The sequence below is a fragment of the Sebastes umbrosus genome, chromosome 6 (assembly GCF_015220745.1).
Source record: "Sebastes umbrosus isolate fSebUmb1 chromosome 6, fSebUmb1.pri, whole genome shotgun sequence".
Taxonomy (NCBI): domain Eukaryota; kingdom Metazoa; phylum Chordata; class Actinopteri; order Perciformes; family Sebastidae; genus Sebastes; species Sebastes umbrosus.
Window position 1 is genome coordinate 13,370,039 of NC_051274.1, and position 20,602 is coordinate 13,390,640.

Genomic DNA, 20,602 nt, shown 5'->3' on the forward strand with positions numbered 1-20,602 from the left:
ATAGCTAGATCGGATATCGGTGATCTATTCAATTCAATGATTATATAAATTATATATTCATTTTAATTCCTGTTAAAGTTTCTGTTTCTGGTGTACCATTTATTCTTTTGATATAAAGAATGATGAAATAAATGTATATCTATGTATTTATTGGTCAAATTTTGTTTTACAAAGTCAGGAAAGCAATGTTTAAGTCAAGCCTGATGTTGCCTTACACATAAAAGAATGACCCCAGTCTCTTCCACACAGTGAGGCATACAGCTTATTAATTAAAAACTGGTATCGGATCGGTACTCTGTATCGGCCAATACCCAAAGCCAAGGTATCGGTATCTGGACTGAAAAAGTCAGATCGGTGCATCCCTACACATACTTTGATGATTGTTGTAACATGTTTTTTTTTGTTAGCGTCCTTTAAAACGGGTTTTCCCATTTAATAAGGGTTAAATAAGTTCTTTTGATTGTCATTGTACTCTTGTAAACATGGCTAGAGCCCTGCCAAGCTGCTGTGACACAAAGTTGGCAGACACTCCGAAAGTGGAAGTCTTAGTAATTATAGTAATCAGAGTAATTATTGTTTTGTCGTTTGACATTTTGGATGTTCTTCGGTGGCGCCACAGATCCTGGGTTGAAACCCAACAGCCAGCTTGGAATTTATCCCTTCATTGGCACCTCTAAACTGACTCTAAATCAATCTATCAGGGTTGCAAATTAAGGAAGAAAACCCAAGCTGGCTGGTGGGTTTGAACCCAGAACCCTCTGTGCCTGTGAGGCAACAGTCGAACCACTGCACCACCGTGCCTCCACCAAACAACATGACAACACAAAGCGGTTAAAGAAAATGGATGGATGCTCACTGTTTAACTAAATAAAAACAAATAAAAGTTACAAATATAATTTACAAAAAAGGTAGTGTATCATTAACACTGAAGAATTCATGCAATACTTCAATAATCCTACATTTTCCCTTTAAAAATTATAAAAAAAAAAGCACCAGTCCAAAGTGATGTCATTATTCACTCAATCAAGAAATATTGCAAAATGTCTCAATTCTCTCTCTTCATTCTTCCACTGGTCTAAAGTGCTAGTAGGGGTGGCTGGTAGAGAGAACTTCATTCTTGTAATCTTCAACCTTAAAGTAATACAATAAGTAACGAGAGCTCTGCAGCTGATATTTAGTGTTATAAAATATATACAGTATATATAAATGCACTCCAACATCACAATGTGTTGAAAACTATTGCTGCTTGCAATTCTCCTTCTTCTCTTTGGGTTTAGTCCGTCCTGATTTATCTGTTTGCCGTTTTGTGGGTGGGATGAAAGTAGGCTCCTCGAGTGAGTCGTGTAAGCCAGAATGTGGCACGGGAAGTGACTGACAGGCTGGCCCTGCATTGAAGGAAATAGGATATGAGTGTTCACCCATTGTTTTAAGGGTTTCACTTTGAGTGTAATCTGTCCCGTTTACGGTACCTGCTTGTCCCACTCTGAGGCTCTCTGTATCCTGTCTCCTGGCCTGGAAGGTCGGGTCCAGCTCTTCTGCAATGTTTCTGATCTGCTGGGTTTGTCTGTGAACGCAGCAGTTATAAGTCAGCACGTAAAGAAGATGACAATACAGACATTCATCAGTTTATATTCATGTAGAGACAATTACGGTATAGTGGAGAAGGGGCTGGGTGGCTGGTTGTCTGGGGAGCAGTCCTCAGTGGGGGAAGGAAGGCCCTCCGAGTCAAGCCTCTCTCGTTGGACCTAAGGCAGTGGACAAAGGAGTCTGACCCAGATTGTAGCAAGGCAAGTGCAAGAATTGAAGCGTCAAATTGTAAAGTGAAAGACATGCATGACAATGACATTTTACCGTCTTTGGATGCTGAAACTGTTTCTCAATATCTACCACACACTTACCGGTCTGTCTCTCGCAGCCCGTCTGTCATGGTGACTGATCATCGCTCTGTGCTCGCGCCACGACGCCGGCCCTTCTAGCTCACGCGATCTTCGCTTTGACTTCACCTCCTGCTTCTGCATAAAGCGCGCAATTTCCTAGCACAAAAAAAACAAAACACAATAGATCATTTCACTGGGGAGTATTAATCATGAGATACATGGGTACTGAAGGTGTGTCAATTCATCGTACCTCATCCTGTGCCACTTGTGCTACTCTGAAGTCTCCCTCTGGGTAAGAAATACGCGGAGAGGGCTGGGAAGTCTGCAAAAAACAAGACCGTAAAAGGAATGAAATGAGAAACAGATCATCTGTCCTTGACTCCTGAATCACAAGCTTGTCATGATACACTCGTGAATCACTCACCCTCCTCAACAGCTGTTCTTCCTCATCCTGCAGCTTGTGAGCCAGTTCTTCATCCTGTAGGACCTGCCGCAGCTCCCCCAGGTCCAGGCTTGCCTCGCCACGCTCTGGTTGCAGTGACTCTCCTAAAAGGGTGAAGTATGACAGTGTCAAATTCAAAGGAACTGAAGTGACTACGATGGCAACGAGCATGCAAGTAGTAAAAAAAACATAATATGAAAATCAGTGATCATACAAGTGTACTGAAACAGAGGCTGAAAGACACAAGGACCGATGCCATTTGAATCACACCAAGAGATGAGAGGATGCGGCATGTTGCCTCACTAGATCAAAACAAAGAATGAAGATGAAGATGAAAGCACACGTTGAAGATGTTCAGGACTACTGGAGTTATAGATACGAACAGGAAAACTTCAGTAAGAGACCCAAAAGTCACCAGTAAAACCCAAATTTGTCCAGATTAGACGATGATTGAGGTAAGATGAGAGGAGCAGATGTACACAGAGAGATAGCTTTGGAAGCTTTCCCTCTGCAGATTGGAGTTGGCCGCAGTTCTGGGTTTTACCTGCTGCCACGTTCCTCGACCTATCGCTGGTTGAAGCCCCGCTGCTGCTGAGGCTTTGGCTACGCTGTGAGAGTTTTCGACGGGGCCGCTCTACTCTTCTCTCCACCTCCTGCTCCTCCTCTGAGCTTAACCTTTCTTCCGTGGTCCTGTGCCAATGCTTGCGTTGGCTCGTTGTCCTCTTGACCCTGCGATCGTTTGCATTCCTCTCCCTCTCGTCATCGTTATTATATCGGTGCTCTTTCCACCTTGCACTGCCTCCCCTTTCTCTCTCAGCAAAGTAGGAGTCTCTACTACTAATCTCATGAACCTTTCCGTCATGCTCCACATTTCTACGCTGCCGGTCTTCTCTGTGATCTCTCCTGCTGTTCTCTTGGTATGACGATCTCCTCCTCTCCCTGATATCTCCATGGAAACTGTGCCTGGTGGCAGCAGCTCTCTGGAAGACTCTCTGATGTGGTTGGGAGTCGCCACAGGAGACCTCGCTCCCGTGAAGCACCTGGCTGTCTCTGCTTTGAGGCCTTATTTGTAGTGGCGCCCCGTTGCCGCCTAACCTCACAGGCACGCCCCTCTCTCTGAGCACCTGGCCCAGCATCTCCCAGACTCCGGTTTCATCCTGCCGCCTGTGAGAGCTCCTGGTGTTGTCCTGAAAACGGACATGTTTGTCAGGGTTGTCCTTACAACTCCAGGTTCTCGCTAAGTCTCTGTTGCTGTGTTTACTCCTGTCAGGTAGTCTGACAGATTCACTGCGACTGCATCGCCTTTCTCTTGCTTCGACTAACCTACAGTCTCTATCCTGATCTCTGCTCTGGTGTAAACCCTCATACTCCTCTCTATGGTTCCTTTCCTGATCCCTATTCTTAGGCCTCCTCTCCTCTAGGTCACCATTTTCATAATGGTCCTCATTCCACTCTCCTCTCTCCTCCTCTGTGATGCTGCGAGAGCAAAGACTTCTGTAGTTTCTCTCAGGCGGCTGATGTAAAGATGCCTGCCTTCGAGGAGGCGCCGTGTTGAATCTTTCACTCAGTCTCTGGGACCAGACAGAGAGCTGTTCATGGAAAACTGTGTCCGAGTCCTCCGAATCCTCGCTCAAACGCTCTCTCAATTCACTCCTGGTTTCCCTTATGGAATCTGTGTGTCCTTGATTTGACCATGAAGTTGTGTTTTTCTGAGCTGCTACCCCCCTGGGGGAGTCAGCCTGAGGCCCAGTTAAGTCTGAATGGTTGTGAGAGGTAGGATATTGCCACCTGGTGGCGGTAGACGAGTACTGCTCCTCGCCTTGGCGACGGCTGCTGAGTGTGTGCTGGTGTGAGGATGGCAGTGCAGGATCGCTGGCGCTGCCTTTAGTAATGCCAAACATGCAAACACAAAAGCAGGGAGGATGGGTGAGGCTGTTAGCGGGTACTATTAGAGAAGTGCAGTTAATTATGAGGTAACACAATGCACTAAAATAGCATGTCACATGAGTAGTTGTTACACAATTTATATAAATGTTTTCAACACAACTGAGGCATTCCAAATACAGATATTACAGTCATGCGTAAAAGACAATATTAAAGACAAAATGTTACATGCATGTTACTGATTCAGAACACAACATATTATGGAGATAATAATATACTGTGGTGCAATAGCCACAGGACGGTACCGAATAGTTAGAAGCTTCATTCATAACGTCGACATTTGAATTCTAAATCAACATTTAAAAAAACATTTTTTTTTATGTCTATTCATTCTGTTTAAACCTGATATTTCTGCACATTTGCAGATAAAGGTCAGGCTACACTAATCCGTGTTTCCCCTATATTCATTCTTCGGAAACACACAGAGTGGAGCAGAAGAGGCTGGTGAAGTGAAGAAAATATTGGCAGTACTGGTTATAAACAGGCTTGGTAGTGAATAGTATTATCATAGATATAAAACAGTAGCTGTGATGCGTTCTAATGACTTGCCATTTCAGGATGGAACCATATGGTGTCCATCTAACCTGGGTCCAGTTTTAAACTTGATGTAATTGGAACCTACTGTATGGTGAAAAAGGCTTATCTTCGTATTTTTCTATCAATACAGATGTTTTATATCTATGCGTGTTAACTATTTGTAGAATTAGATTTCAGTGGTGGCCGCGTAGGATTGTTTACAACTCGTGTGATCCACACATTTCCAATAACTCCAGAATGTTGTGAAGTCCAAAAGTATAAAATGTATTGAAAAAAAGTAGATGTAATCATTTCCAAAATTTGATACATATCTATACTGAATATTTCAGTATTCAATATCTCATTTTCTGCAGTGTGGATACACGGGTACCAGCTGTGCTTTCTGCTCTCTCTTCTCTCAGACAGCGAGTTGACACACATATTGATCTTTTAATAAAAATCTAAAATTGCCCGTGGTATCAATAATGGTATCTAATATCAATGTTTTTCAAGGTATCGTATCGAAGATGGACATTCCAGTATCGCGACAACACTACAACATATTTTTATCTCACGAAATATTCTGCTTCAATCCACATTTATTGGCGTTTAGCCTTTCAAAAACAAGATTTTTCACTGCGGTCAAAAACTGTTTCTCATCCACTTGCCGCACTTAAGTTATATTCATTAAAGAAAGATGATTTAATAAAAAAAGACTAACTCATTTAATCCAATTAATCATTTCATTCAAATTGAGGATTTTGTTCAAGGATTATTTTTCCTTTTTTGTTTAGGGTGATGAAGTCATAAAATATTACGACAGACATTCAAAGCTTCATTCCAAAACCTAAATAGAAGCTTTGAATGTAAGAAAATTACATTCACAGTACTAGATAGCCACGTAGGGTATGTTATGTTCGTGCTGTTGTAATATGTGGAGAATGACTTAAATATAACAATAATAAGCACAGCATGGTTAGAGAGAAGCTAAGCAAGCTTCGGGTTTTGTCCTACTTCAAGTGTAACAAAATCTCAGCAAATACACATATAACATAGATTTAGTTCAAGATGCCAAATTCTGAAAACTTAAACAAATTATCTTTTTCTTTAAAATGATTTGGCAGTATGATAGGTTTGCTCTGACTAATGCACATATAAATACAGCCAATAAAACACTAAACAAAATGGCAAAACGTAAACTGTACCTTCACGATGGCCCTCCTGCCCTCTGCTCCTCCTCGTGATTCTCTGCTCCTCCTCTTCCTGCATTTTTTTAGCTATTTCCTGTGGAGACACAGACATAATTTACATTATATTACTTTGCATTATAAACCATAATGAGTAACCCATTAGGAATTTAGGCTAAATGAGGATCACAGAGAAATAGAGCTGTTCTGTCAAATAAGCAAATAAACACAGATACAAATTGTTCAGTCCTTTTTAGGCTTTGAAAATAATTTCCAACTAGATTTCAGTGACTCTGTTACAACCTTTTAATCCTAACCTGTATCATTTGACAATAATAAGGTCATAAATAAAGCAAAGCTTATAATGAAATGAGCTGGATAAAAGCATCACAAAATGTCAAGACAAGCTCCCACTCACTGAGAACAGTCAGGTTGTGGTTAACTTGTGTGCAACAGTGAGTTTTGCTGCTCGACTGCAGAATTTTCTCTGACATCAGTTATACTGTGCTGTTTTCAACCAGCAGATGGCAGCATAACATAGACTGTGTAAAAAGGAAGCAATGTGACAACTGTTTTCCCCTCCTGACTCAAATGAAAATCTAAAAGGAAACTTTTGATTGTCTGATGTTTGCTTTTATGTTATCTTCTTTCCACAACGTAAAAAATTAACACTCTTGTCTGTTAAACCTCACACCACTTTTTGCCTTAAACCTTCTTAGTTCCCATTGATGTAATCTATATAATATAAGTGTTCAAGTAACAACACGAATATTACATGGACCAAAGTCTCGACCCCGTTTGGAGTTGGCTGAGTTGACATCTAATCCATCTACATCTGGCGTGTCTACAGAGGAGGGTACACTAAATGTAGAGCCATGTTGGGTGACGTAGAGCCACTGTGAGCTGATCTGACATCTCAGCTCTAGGTGGCCAAACTAATTATTTCAGGCGTGGCTGTGGCTGACTCGATGGAAACGAGGAGACCACATGAGAGACACACAAACTTTTAATCTCCTTGAGGCTGAACTCTGGACCAGAAACACTTTAACAGAAACAGGTCAACAGAACTGTTTCACTTGAAGTAACACCTTGTCACTGGGGAATGCCAGAGCTGCTATACTTGACTGCTCTCTGAAGGAGAAACCCCCCTCCTCCCAACCATGCCTCTCTGTTACTTTACTTTGGAAAGTAATAATGGTCTTTCAATATCAACAAATCCTACCAGTGAATTCTATGAAATCTCTCTCTGTAGGCTGCGTTTGCAACATAAATCAAAACTAAAAGCTAACGCAGCTCCTTTTGTTTTGCAATCGGGGCATGTGTGTCAGCCACTTTGCCAGCATCAGCAGACAATTAGCAGCTTGCCATGGCAGGTTAGGCGTGGAGTGCCACGGGGATCTGGCATTTAAAGCTGCACAGCCTGGCGCCTTCTGTTCCTTAATTAAAGACACAATCTACAGGGAGGCCAATATTTAATCAACACCTCTGATCATTAAGGAAGGTAAGATAACGGGAGTGTTCATCATTTGGTCCCAACATCAACACTCATAAAAAGATATGATTACATCCACACAGGAATAGATGTATTCTCTGCATAACCGAGCATGACTTTTAACCCAGTGGTTAAAAGCCCATTTAACTGGGAGTTTAGACACCTCATGTTGGTCCCAACAGAGTTCAAACCCAAACCCTTTAATAATGATGAATGAACCCCCACAGTCTCTGACCTCACATCCTCCAAACAAGGAGCTTTTATAAGCCCGTCCAAGGCAGCCTCCTCTAAAAAGGAAACTGCAGGGTAAAGGAAAATATTATGCTGGAGCGGCCTTGTGACGCAGACCCCTCCACTGGACCAGCTGGGGAGGTTCGTGGCAGAGTTGGCTTTTTTCCCCCCACAATGCTCTTTTTCTTACAAAGCTCAACTCTTCATTTATTATTTTTTTTCGTAAAACAACCAATGCACATGCCTGCTGTTAAAATACATAGCCATAAAGATGTTTTTGAGGGGCTGGGCTTCTGTGTGAACACTGTCTGGAACAACAGGGGAGAGGTGATTGATGGGAACCATCTGGTTGCCCCGTCGTGTTTGGGTTGCACGATGAATAGTTTTTTGTATTTACACAATTTTGGAGAGATCTAACGCTGCACCACAAATTAGGACGAGAGAAAATGGAAAACAAATGTCAACCATCACAACAACATCAAGATATTATATTTGTATTCAAAATCAGATGGTAAAAAATTAAACTCATGTTGTCTTCCACTGAAACAAGACTAATAGCCATGCTACTAGTGGTACTCTGAGCATCAGCATGCCAACATGCTTACAATGACTGAAAATGCTGATTTTTAAGAATGTATAACTTTTACCATGTTCATAATCTTAATTAAACATGATAACGTTTGCTAATTAGCAGTAAAAACAAAGTAGAGTTGTGGTGTTTAAGAATAATTTTGCAGATATTTGGTCATAAACCAAAGTATTGGACAAATTACTTTTTTGACCTGATGATGGTGCTACATGTAAAGTGATGGGATCACCAACGTTATTGCATTTTATCCGTTGGGGGACATTAATGTCTGTTCCAAATTTCTGGCTATCTATCCAATATTAGTTAAGATTTTTCAGTCTGGACCAAAGATGATGGATCGACTGACCGACATTACCACCCATAGAGCTGTGTCACGGGGACAAATATTTTAGAAGTAACATTTTTAAATATCACACTTATTTATTTAGACATGAGAAGTGTGAACAACACTGAGATTTGAGAATTTTGTAAAAAAAAAAAATTTAAATATTGAGACTGTAGCTTCGGTTATATTTTCCGCATGGACATGAGCTGACGTGGAATCGTGACGGGGAAACATTTGAATCTTTTATACTCCATGCGGGTTTCTACAAACAGACATTCTCAAAGCTCCTCAAAGTTCTCCATTTTGCCCGGCCATTCCCGTCCGTGTAGTTAGAAAAATTTGGATATGCGCAGACGGGCAAACACCTGCTGCACGGAACCCCCGTGAAGTGACGTGTCTGATGGCGTGACGTCACTTTGGCGGCAAGCATAAATCCAGCTTAAGAACAATGTATGGAATACTTTCTTAACTGTAACCATAAATGTAAAAAAATTATCCTTTAATCAAACTTCAAATTAGGATGACATTTAACTAAGAAAGAAAAAAATTTACTTTAAAAACAGAATTCCAGCGTTTAGACAAACCTGTTTGGGAACCCAGTAACAATGTTAAATAATTTAATGGATAACAAATGAAGGCTGAGTTACTCTCTTGAATAAACACTGCACTTTGATAATGTATTAACTTAACCTGCCTCTTCCTCAACCTGCGCAGTTAAGATTTTCCACATGTCCAGTGTGCACATCCAGTGAGGCTAAATGTGCACACATGAGTGTGTGAAAAGGTCGATGGTCCATGTCTGGAATTAACCACCAGAGAAATTGCTTGAGCCATCATCCAGATGGGTAGCTGACAGGTTGCGTCTCTGTTTAACAGCTGACTTTGCTCATACGGCCCTCTTACACGGCACAGTGGATACAGCAGAGGCCCAGAGCAGCACTTTGCCGCAACCGCCATTCATTATGGATTCAGTTAGTCCTGAGAGGGAGCAAAGTGAACCATATGATACTCCCTGACCTGCTGGTAACAGGGAGATAATTAAGTGATATACAAGTATGTCCCGAGTGCCATATAAGTCTATTAGTCCCTGTGCTGAATGTGCTGAAGTTTACGGATAATGATGGTGCTATTTTAAGTTTGTGCAAACTGTCATAGTTGCTCCTCTAGATTAGACCGAGTTCTGTCTGCACACAGTTCTGTAGTTTGAGATACAAGGAATCATTAATCTACCTTCATGCAGCAATGTTCTGCTTTGTGCTCCACCTCCTATGAGTCAGATAATCCATTACAGCATTAACCATTGACACAGTCTATTGTGGCTCAAACTAGATAGTGGTTTGAGAAGTTTTTAACGGACACTTTGACAAAACGTCCTCACTCTGGAATTAATTGTAACCGACAGGAATTCAAGCTGAAGAAGAAAACTACCAACTTTTAACAGCCAACTTTCACAGCAACAATGGGTGAGCGTTTGATACCTTAAAGATATATTCAGGGCTGGAGTTTCACTTTAAGTCTTACTTTTTTGTTTTGTCCAAGTTTCTGTTTTATCACTGCATTGTGCCATGTTGAACTTGTCCATACAGTCTCGCTCTGCTCCGGTTGCTGACAGCAACTTGACACCCGCAGGAAAAGGATTTGTTCCTCTTTCAGGAGCAAATCCCTCAAAATATTTCGCTTTACAAACTTCGCTGTCACGTTTGTGTCTTCTTATTAGCTGGAACAACTTTGGGTTTCGAGCTAAGCTTAACACCATATAGGTTTTAATTTAAAAAGTGACAAAATGAGTGACTGGTAAAGGAACGCTGACGTTCAACCTTTCAATATATCAGTCACCCGAGGGGCACAATATTCTCTATATTGTTGTGGCCGAAGTAAAGATTTGTTTTCCATCAATCATATATGATTAACTGAAGTGAGGAAACTGCTTGGTGCAAGTTTCCTTCCATAGACCTGCTTTTCTGTCTTATGTGTTAACTCTGATGGTCGGGCAAGTTGACCTCTTCAAGGAGTTTCTCTGCATTTGGTGCAATGCATGTTGGTATAGATTCAAGCCCCTCTTGTTGGCCTAAATGATGATTGGATAATGTTTTGACTGTTAAATGTGGCTAATTCTTATGGTAGATATGTCGTGCTATTATAGTGGATGTTAGCCATTTCACCTGCACCGTCTCGTCCATACAAAAAGTAGCTACTGTTTGATTGTTGTGCACTGTAAAAGAGGAAGAAATGAATATTGGGTTTGTTGCATTTATGCACAGGTTGATTTGTAATTTCAGTAAGAGAGGAGAGTAAAACTGAATGCATCATTTTATATTAACGAAAAACGACTTAATGCATCACTGAGGCTTCATTTTTGTCTGGAATGTTTTAGTAAGCCTACTGTCAGCGTGCCAAGTACAAAGTATATTCATTTAAAGAGCTAAAGTAACAGATAGTAGCCGGTGTGTACCAGCCCACTGACAGAGATAATGGTTTTATGCAGACACTGATGGGTGCAGATCTCCAAACTGAAAAGATTTATCATATTGAAGTGGGTGGCGAGTGGATAATTGACTAGTAGGTGCAATTTCATGTGACGTCAGAACTGACCTTTATACTGGTCAAAGCTTTTAAAGTTGAAAACTTTTGCATGAATCTAAATGGTGCATGTATACACTGTGGGTAAGGCTGTGAGTACTAACTCCTGTCAATGCAATTGATGTACAAGTATAGTTGCAGACCACATGACCACCAGCGCAGACTGACTGTCCACATAACTGAAAGTGAAATTTTCTTTTGAAAATATTGCTGGATCTTTAATACATTCATTGGAGAAATGTAAACTAGACGCAGACAGAATTGAATCAACGGTTTGTTCTCACCTCATCTTCCTGCTCCCTCCTCTGGGCCTCCTCAGCACAACGCTGGATCTCCTCCTGAATTACACGGGCGTACTCAAAGTCTTCCTCCTCTCTATAGAACAGTCAGGGATGAAAACGTCTTCTTACACTTGTGACTTATGTGGTTAAATTACCGATACATCACGAAGAAGAATATAAATCTGCATAGTAAATCTACACACAGAAGGGTCAGGGTACATGCAGGACATGAGGACACTGATATCTGAATAGTGCAGCAGTGTGAGCAGGGGTCACCTACAGTTGTCTGGAGGCCTGTCTGTGGAGTGTGCTCTGCTGGGCTTGCTCCTCTTCCTCCTCATTCTGCATCTTTTTCGCTACACGGATGTCATTCTGCACCAGCTGGTTCTTCTGGATGTTGGTGGTATAGTATTGCTCGACTATGAGGGCAAACAGAAAAAAAGGCAGAGGGTAAGACAGTGTGGCAATGAAGGACCATATGTGACCTATCATATATTATAAATAATTAAATACTTCTAGTCTTAATCTGTTGATTTTTGAGTATTTGTGCTGAGTTGTTTATTTGAAACATGGTTTGTGACATGCCAGACCCTCATTGTACTTTCCTACAAACAGACAGCAAATTACACGCTACTTTTGTTTACTGTGCAAAGTTACAAAGACATAGCAAGACGACTGTTACAGACATAACGTAGCCAAAAAGAAGTTCAACATCCCAGAAGCCTTGGTAAGCCATACAGCATTTTACTCAAATATGTTTTATTGTAAATCTGTCATTTACAATTTACAGCAGCTAAGTGTAATCATTAGCTAGATTCCTTAACAGGATAATAAAGATGAAGCCCCACAGCACAGAAAATAGTGTTTCACTGAGAGCAGCCCACATAATACAAATTACAACAGATTTTTGTAGTGTGCAGCTGTGCTGCTGCCACATGGCAGCTTGACATTGCACTTACTCTCCTGTTCCTGCAGGTTGTGTGCCAACACTCCATCCTCCAGCACAGCAAAACATTGGCACACTGAAACAACAGAGGACAGCAACACTTTAGTATCATAGAAAAGTGTTCAAACATGAATGGAGGGGGGGGGATATAAGTGTTATAAAGTGGGCAGTTCTCTCAGCTTGAGGATTACTAAAACAACAGAAAAATGACAACAATTTTGAATGGCTCCGTTTGTATAAGAATAAGCGTTGAGCATTTGGATGGCTTGAAAAGAGAAAATATATTGGAGCTTTTGCTTCAGCACTTTGTCTAAAGGGAAATAGGATACGAGTGCTGTGTGTGTCAGGATGGCTGTTTAATCGACAGACAAAAAGGAGGAGGAGAGTGTCCCTCAAAACTTTATATAAAAAAACAGCAACCATCCTCCACTCTGGCATGAATTCCCTAGTGTTAAATATATAAAAGGCTCTCATAAAATCCCCATCATAACAGGGTGCCAGTGTTCCAGAGCAACACCCACCAAGTGGCCACAATTATTGCTGTCCTCCCAAAGTTACTGTGTTTAGCAGCAGCAGAGGAACTGGTCCACCCCATTCTAACAAAAGCAATAATTTGACTTGCTCTTTTTGTGTGTGTGTGTCACAGTGGACGAAAGATCTCATCTTTAAATTTGTGGTTGAAAAGATCTTAAGGAGGAAGATGCATGTTCTTCTGTTTACCAATGTGCTCACTATGACTACCAAATGAATATGCAAAGTTTAGGAACTACCAACTGCAACCATTTATTGTAGGAAACCAGCGCAGATGGTACAGAAGTATGTTGAGTGAAATCTGTAAGGTTGTCGTAAATCCCAAGGCTTTAGCCGAGAGCTCTCTAGTCTGTACACCAAATCTGGCTGGTTCTCCGTATCGAGCCACTCTGTGGCAAACTGAGCCTTTCCTAGTATCCCATGATCCTATAGTCTGGCCACCTGCTGCTGGATACGGTAATAAAACATATCGGTTTCATGTCATTAACGCTCTCTAGCCTTGTCCTGTTTTTGTCAGAAAGCTGACAAAAGACTTTATGGAGACTTTAATATAGACACAATGCAAACAAAATTTGGTCAAACAAAGGGATAGTCAGCCAGAGAGACGGCTAACTGCTCTGTTTTGACCTAAATACATTTTAGGACTCCAAAAATAAGGTTATGAGTACCCACAGCTTTGCACGGCTCTTTGGTCTGTGCATTGGTTTTAATAGCTTCAGCATCTGTGAACTGTTATTCTCATCTATAGCCATGCCAAGTGTTTACAGTAGTCTTTAATGAGTCTCGATAGCTTCTATTCGCCGAAGCCCAAGGGTGTTTAAAGTCTGTCAAACAAACTCAAAAAGTTACTCTGGAGAAAATAAACACAGACAGTCAGCAGCAGCACTGAGGCCCAGCTGTTTTCTCCGCTGCCTCCGTCTTTGCAGACACGCAGCTCACTGGGACCAGACAAAAATCGCTTTATTGCTATCTCACTGATTTTCATCAGGGACCCTAGAATGGTCTATTTCTACAATGGTGCTTTCAAATGCCAGGAAGACAGAAGACGGTGTTTAAGAAGAGACTTAGCTCGGTGCAGAGGGAAAAGCCCCCAGCCTGAGCCAGAGGCAGGGCCAATTAAAAACACCTGTCCTGCCACTAATCCCTCCACTGAGCCTATAAGAGCAGGCAGGGACGCTTCTGTGGAGACAACGGCTACGTTTACATCCGTCCGCTTAATGCTTAGGATACCAGAGCATTTAGTTTATGAGCTGAGTTGAAGCACATAAATGCCATAATGTTGTCTATATTAACCCGTTTAAGCTCTTAACCCAGCTATAGAAAAACGGGATACATTTTATACTCCTATAACAGTTGAGGTGTAAATACTGTATGATCCAGTATCTGGTACACGCAAATTGTGAAACTCTCGCAATAAAGGAACAGTGTGTAACGTTTCAGGGGATCTATTAGCAGAAATGGAATATAATACTCATAATTATGTTTTCGTTAGTGTATAATCACATAAAACTAACAATCATTGTGTTTTTGTTAGCTTAGAATGAGCCGGAGTTCGCTGCGTTGCTCTGTATCGCAAGAGTTTTTGCAAGTTTTTGCACTTTGCGGGTTACCTTCTAGAGGCGACCTTTGGAGAGTCACTCTAATGGCCCATTATGCACAACAATTAACGTCTTTTGTTCAGTAATGGCTGTGTTGTACAGCTCTGGATTGCCGATTCGTTGATCCAGTTTCTACTTTTCTGCCGCAGGCCGCTGCGTTTTTTTCAGCACCCCCTTGCAGCCGCAACGCACTACCCCCGTTCAAAATGAATGGGAGGACTTGCGTTTTTGCTGTACCTCCTTATCTGGTGTGAATGCAGCCTAAGGGAGATGTCAAAGCTAAGACGTTCATTCTCACTTTGTTTGCTCAAGGCTTCAATTGTGCTTTTTTTGATCCATTTGTCAGAATAAGTACAAATCTAAAACAAAGAAATGAATGAACAGAAGACAAGCAGAGACTCTGGAAGTTTACTTACTAGCTGAAGATTTGCTGGATGGTGTCATGGAAGACAAGAGTGAATGGGAGGCCTCAAGATTCATTGCAAGAGTGACATCGAGCCTACAGTCTATGATACGGTTGTGACCACCTGTGTGGCTAATTGAAAACACATGAAACATCAAGCATTCGACCCATCCCACACTTTAAGAATGCTTCTATGTGTTCACTCTCTTGCTAAGTTTGGACTCTCAATGATAACGTGGTTTGTTTCTCTCAAAGTCACGTAGGCTACATTCTACTACTGACCTACATGTACAGAGTCCTCTTCTCTTTAACTACTGCTGCACCTTATATGAACTACTAGAGCCTGCTCTAACAATGCAATGTTCAATTTCAACATTTATACAACTGCTTCTGAGTTGATATAACAAGTCCAACTGGGGATGTCCCCTTTTTGTCCAGTTCTGTAAATAGGGAAGTGAGGACTGGCTTCTGTAACATTCTTGTGGTAAAATTTAGTCAAACTCTACTTTCTAAAAATGGAAAGGAAAAAAAAAACTGTTCTTGCTGAGAATAAGTGTCTGGGTATGTTTCAGTCTACAGGGGCCCGACAGTCAAAGTTCATAGAAATCACCCAGACAGCACTAAGCCATCGAAAGGGTCAGTTTACACCATAAATGACCACATAAGTCTACACTGCGAGTACACTGCGAGTTAACCCATACCAGGACAGACATTCATTACAACTTACACCTGTCGAGGAGCTTAAGAGACTATCTGCTAAATGGATCTCCAACCTGCCCTTATGTGTCCAGTCTGTCAATGAGGAGGGATTTAGTCGAAGGCTTGGTTTTAATCCGACGCGACAAATTGACAGTTCAAAACACGAGTTTACTCTTAAGCCCAACGCACAGCGGAACGAGAGAAAGGACGGAAAGATGGAGGAAAAATGACAGTCTTGTATATGTGTGCGGACGGGTGTGGGTGTGTCTGCATTGTGGGTTAACTTGTTTTTCCAAACTCCTCTAAACTACTGTCGCATTACCCTCCAAGGGGAGGGACAAGGAGACGTTGTTATTATGACTGTTATGCTAAACAGGTTTTTGACGGACAGGGTGTGCACACGAAGACGCACGTTCAGTGTGAGTCCACGTTGGGTGTGTTTTCAAAATTGCACAGAGACTGTAAGCTTCTTAATAAGGGCACTCACAGCACCCTGTTAGGCCGTGTCAGTTTAAGAGGATAGTAAATCAAGGATCCTACAACAGAAATTGGCTGTGGCGTTTGAACACCACAGGCTAAGATCCACTGAGCAGTAAGATTGTCTCAGAAAACAACAAGAAGATAAGATTTCAAAATATTAGCAGCCACCCGCTGAAATGCCCAGTATGTTCCCCGACAGTGTGGACAGACTGTCTCTACAGTGAGACTGTGGGAGAAGAGGATATCATAAAGCAGGAAACCCCGACCTGCATGACCTCAAAGCCAAAACAGTCAAAACAAAGTGACTTATTTCCTATTCAAATGCCTCTTGTCCCTTAAAAAGAATTCCACATTACTGCTGGTTTAAAATAGAAAAATTATAACTATTCTTTCCTTTTTGCTGATGTAACTAAGTTCCATCATGGGTGTATGCGTGCACTTTGTCTTATTGTCAGCCAACATTAGAGAAGTGACAGCTGATCATCTAAAATAATATTATGCAGATTATCTCAGGCATCCAGCTCGAGGGAGCAGCGGATCAAACGCTGACAGAGAAATTTCTCTTTCATCTTCGCAGCCACTTGGATAGCAGCAGTGGCAAGTGCAGTGCCTGCCAAACAAAGAAACCGGCGAAAGGAGAAAATGACAAGGGTTCTATTTTCAGCCAAAATCCCCCACCAACCACCCACGCGCCGTCTCCCTCTCTCTCTCTCTCTCTCCTCCTTCTCACTGGGCTGTTCTGTTCTCCTGCTCGCTGCTTTTTTGAACAAAATTTCACCATGAACTGTCTGTTTCGTCCCAAAGCGCTGTGTGCGGTGTTATAAACTAAGTGAACTGGGCCAGCCAGCTCATGAACTGGACCAGGTTGAACAAAGAGGTGAGGGCGACTACTCTGGGTCAGTTGGTGAGAGTGAAATTAGGAACAAGGGTGGGGGGGAGGTGGGGGAATTCCTGTGGGAGCTGCATTCCCTCTGCACATCAGGCTATATCAGGAGCAGCCGGAGGAGGGACGAAACAGGAACTGATAAGGGGGGGCAGTGAAAACAAAGAAAGTCGACTTGGCGGATGGGGAGGAAAGTGAAGGAGAAGTGGGACACGGGGAACTACGGCTCTTAGGGAAATTGAAGCGTAAATACCCTCAACGGGAGACTGAGTAAACAACCTCAGTGCCACAGAGAGGGGACAACAGCACAGTTTGACAGATCTGTCTGGTGAAAGTAGGTGATGAGCGTAAAAGATTACACTGACCAGACATCTGATTTGCACACTGCTGTTGTCCCAGTGAGCAGTTTATTGCCGCTATTATTGGCTTTGTTTGCGCACTGGCCCCTGCTCGATAAAGCATAAAAATGCAAAGCTGCACAGTGTGCCCTTTGTGTACAGAAACAAGAGCGCAGTGCTGAATTATCTCCCTTGATAAAAGACATGCAGACCTATTTCTATCCCATTCACTAGTGTGGACATGCCAAAGACTGAGTCACCGTTCTACATTCAGGCTTAGACATTCCTTACCTGTGAATGTTTTTGTACTTACATGCAAGCGGAGACAACTATGTTAGTTCATAAGAGTTATGACAAAGACAAATTATGTTGTTGTGCATGTGAATTTTTCCTTCAAAACAAAACAAAACAAAACATTTAAACAGCTGTATTTTTTTCCCCACCATATGCTAATATGTTATATGTTGTTGTTTGGGGCAGCAGTAGCTCAGTCCGTAGGGACTCGGCTTGGGAACCAGAGGATCCTCGCACGGACCCTTGAGCAGGGCAATGGACCCCCAACCTGCTCCCCGGGCACTCTATAGTAGCTGCCCACTGCTCCTAATACTAGGATGAGTTAAATGCAGAGAGTAAATTTCACTGTGTGCTGTGTACAAAAACAATATGTGAAAATAAAAGCTGATTTACATTTACATGCTAAACTTCACTATAATTCTCACTCCAACTTGTTGTTTCTCAGTATTTGAATGTCTCTATATGCTGAACAGCCAATTCATATATTTGTAGTCTATAGTCCAGAGAGACCAAACATATTGTGATCAATTATGATTGCTCTGTTTGGGCTTATAAATCAAATTTCTATTTAATTGATAATGTTTTTGGAAGTTTGGAAATGTATATTCTGCACAAGACACTCTTTGTATTGCAAGTCAGAATGTGTCAACTTAAAAAAGTTAAACATCTCTTGTGTTCACGATAGTGCACTTTCTTCCTCCAGAAATAAAATATCCAAACAGCCATCTCATTCCTTGCGCTTATCTGCACCTAGCACACCAGACCTATCTATGATGAAATCTACTGTTTGAGTGAACCGGTGTCTGCTGCATTTAGTAAAAACATATGCCAAGCAGCTTCTTATCTGAGATGGAGTATTGATGCCACAGAAATCAAGCACAGACACACAAGGACAGAAGAGAAGCTGCCATTTGGTGCCAAGGCCAGTTATTCATAACGCAAAAAAAAAGAGACCACAGGAAGTTTTCATATTCTCTCTAAAGCATGCAGCAGACGGCTAGACAAGTCTGTCCTTAGTATTCGCTGTGCTGAAGAAGTGAATCAAACACTTTATCCCTTCTGGCTCCATGTCTGCAGTTCAGTAGCTGACCCTGACCTCTGCCCTCCCCGATGGGGGGGCGAAACAAAACAACTTTTCTCCAGGACAGACCATGAACCACTGCATACATTGTGCACACACTTTTCCATCCTCAAAGTTTTTTTTATAGATGCTTCTTCTAAAGTGTGGGAGTATGTTCTTCTTACCTTCTTGGACACGTGGAAGGTTGGACTGGTCAATTTCCAGCTCTGCCATCATTGTCCCTGTCCTGTCACAGCCTCATGGTGATAAAGATGAGCCTGACAGCCAGAAAAAGGACAGTTAACATCTGGATAAATAACATATAAAGAAATGGACCAGAAGGGAATAAAACCTCTAAACTTACACAAAGAGAGACATTTGGATTAACATTACTGTATTAAGTTAAGATAAGATAAGATATTCCTTTATTAGTCCCACAGTGGGGGAATTTGCAGTGTACAGCAGCAAAGGGGATGCAAAAAACAAGATGCATCAGCTAACACAGTAAAAAAGAGCTAAACAAAGTATAACAAAATATGAACCATTATAATAGAAGGAAGTATAAAAATAGGAGCAGTTTATACAGTATTGACAATAAACAGATTAACAACAGATTACTGGTTTATCTCAGTTTGGTTAATGCAAAAAGTTAATTACTACTAAACTCTGCAGCCTTTTTGACAGCAACCTAGTTAACACTACCACAGTGCTAGTGTGTTCACATCAGCTCACTGTTATTAGAGCCTGACAGGTAAACCAGTATCTGCATTGCAGCAGACCACTTGTTTTGTCGAGCAAAGTGAAAGAATAACCAGACAAACATGTACCAAAAGAGTGATAGTTGTTGTAACCTACCTGTCTCCAGCACGCTGTCCTCTCTCTCAGGCTCCAGTGTTGTTCATGAACACACCGTACCAACAACAAGTACCAGACATGACAGCCAAGTGACAACTTTAGTCCGCTCCGTCGCACTTTCCCCTCTCCCTCTCTGTCTCTCGTCTCTTATGTGTCTCTACAAACTATCCACAAATGTCACCAACGTTTCTACTTGTTGGTGTGAATTATAGACGAAGCCGACGGTGGTTGTTCATGAATGAAACAAAGCCCCTGATGGGAAGCCAGGGCGGACAAACTTAGACCCACAACAGCCTGTCGCTCTCCGGCTGCTTCTTTACTAGTGATGGGAATTTCGTCTCTTTTTAGTGAGCCGGATCATTTGGCCTCAGCTCACCAAACGGTTCTACATTTTACCACTTCTGCTTTTTTATAATTCAGCCAAATTTAGCGCTGTTTTGGCCTATGATTAGTATATGTGCACATATATCACTTAAATTATTCAATTTAGTTATACTAAACCTTATAATTTCCAGAATGCCGTAATTTTACATGGCGCTTCGTTTCCGACTGTCACTCATCTTGTCTGCTATTTGTGCACCGCACCCCTCTCTCTCTTTCTCTCCTCCTCTCCCTCCTGCTGTTTACCTGTAGACTGTCAGCATGCCGCGCATACCCGCCCCTCCCTGCTCGATGGTATGATCCTTGTCTGTCATCACCTGACTGGTCGCATGGACGTCATTAATACAACATTCAGTCACAGTCATGATACGTGTCCACAGGCTCCGTGCTTTCCACGCTCCCCATTCATTGTCTATGTAAGCAGCCATGCAATGCATTCTGGTAGCGTAGCGTCGCGACTCGAGAAACGGAGCGTCACGACGCCGCTCCTCATTTGCATAAAGTTGAGGGCTAGTCTACTTTATGCAAATCACGGGCCTCCGACGCGGCTCGCCGCCTCTCAAAACTCCTGAGAATCTTTTAAAATAAACTATGTTGATCCAAAACAAAGACAGATTCAGAACTGCATGAAATAATTATTTCTCGCCTCAAATGTTTTCAGAAATACATT

General features: G+C 41.9%; 1 protein-coding gene across 2 annotated transcripts; it reads right to left on the minus strand.

Moving 5' to 3' along the window:
* Positions 1–282: 282 nt before the first annotated feature.
* Positions 283–19,980, minus strand: ccdc187 (coiled-coil domain containing 187). Of its 2 annotated transcripts, XM_037773387.1 has the most exons (13): positions 19,552–19,980; positions 18,882–18,974; positions 12,424–12,486; positions 11,745–11,883; positions 11,468–11,558; positions 5,985–6,063; positions 2,864–4,201; positions 2,302–2,423; positions 2,128–2,199; positions 1,899–2,033; positions 1,651–1,745; positions 1,470–1,564; positions 283–1,385 (listed from the first exon to the last, which is right to left on the minus strand). In XM_037773387.1, exons 2-13 carry the CDS (start codon positions 18,931–18,933, stop codon positions 1,237–1,239), a joined length of 2,430 nt encoding a protein of 809 aa, XP_037629315.1. In that variant the 5' UTR covers positions 18,934–18,974; positions 19,552–19,980; the 3' UTR covers positions 283–1,236. The 2 variants fall into 2 exon arrangements, with proteins under 2 accessions (XP_037629315.1, XP_037629314.1); XM_037773386.1 differs by lacking the exons at positions 18,882–18,974; positions 19,552–19,980 and adding an exon at positions 14,956–15,846.
* Between the last annotated feature and the right edge of the window lie 622 nt (positions 19,981–20,602).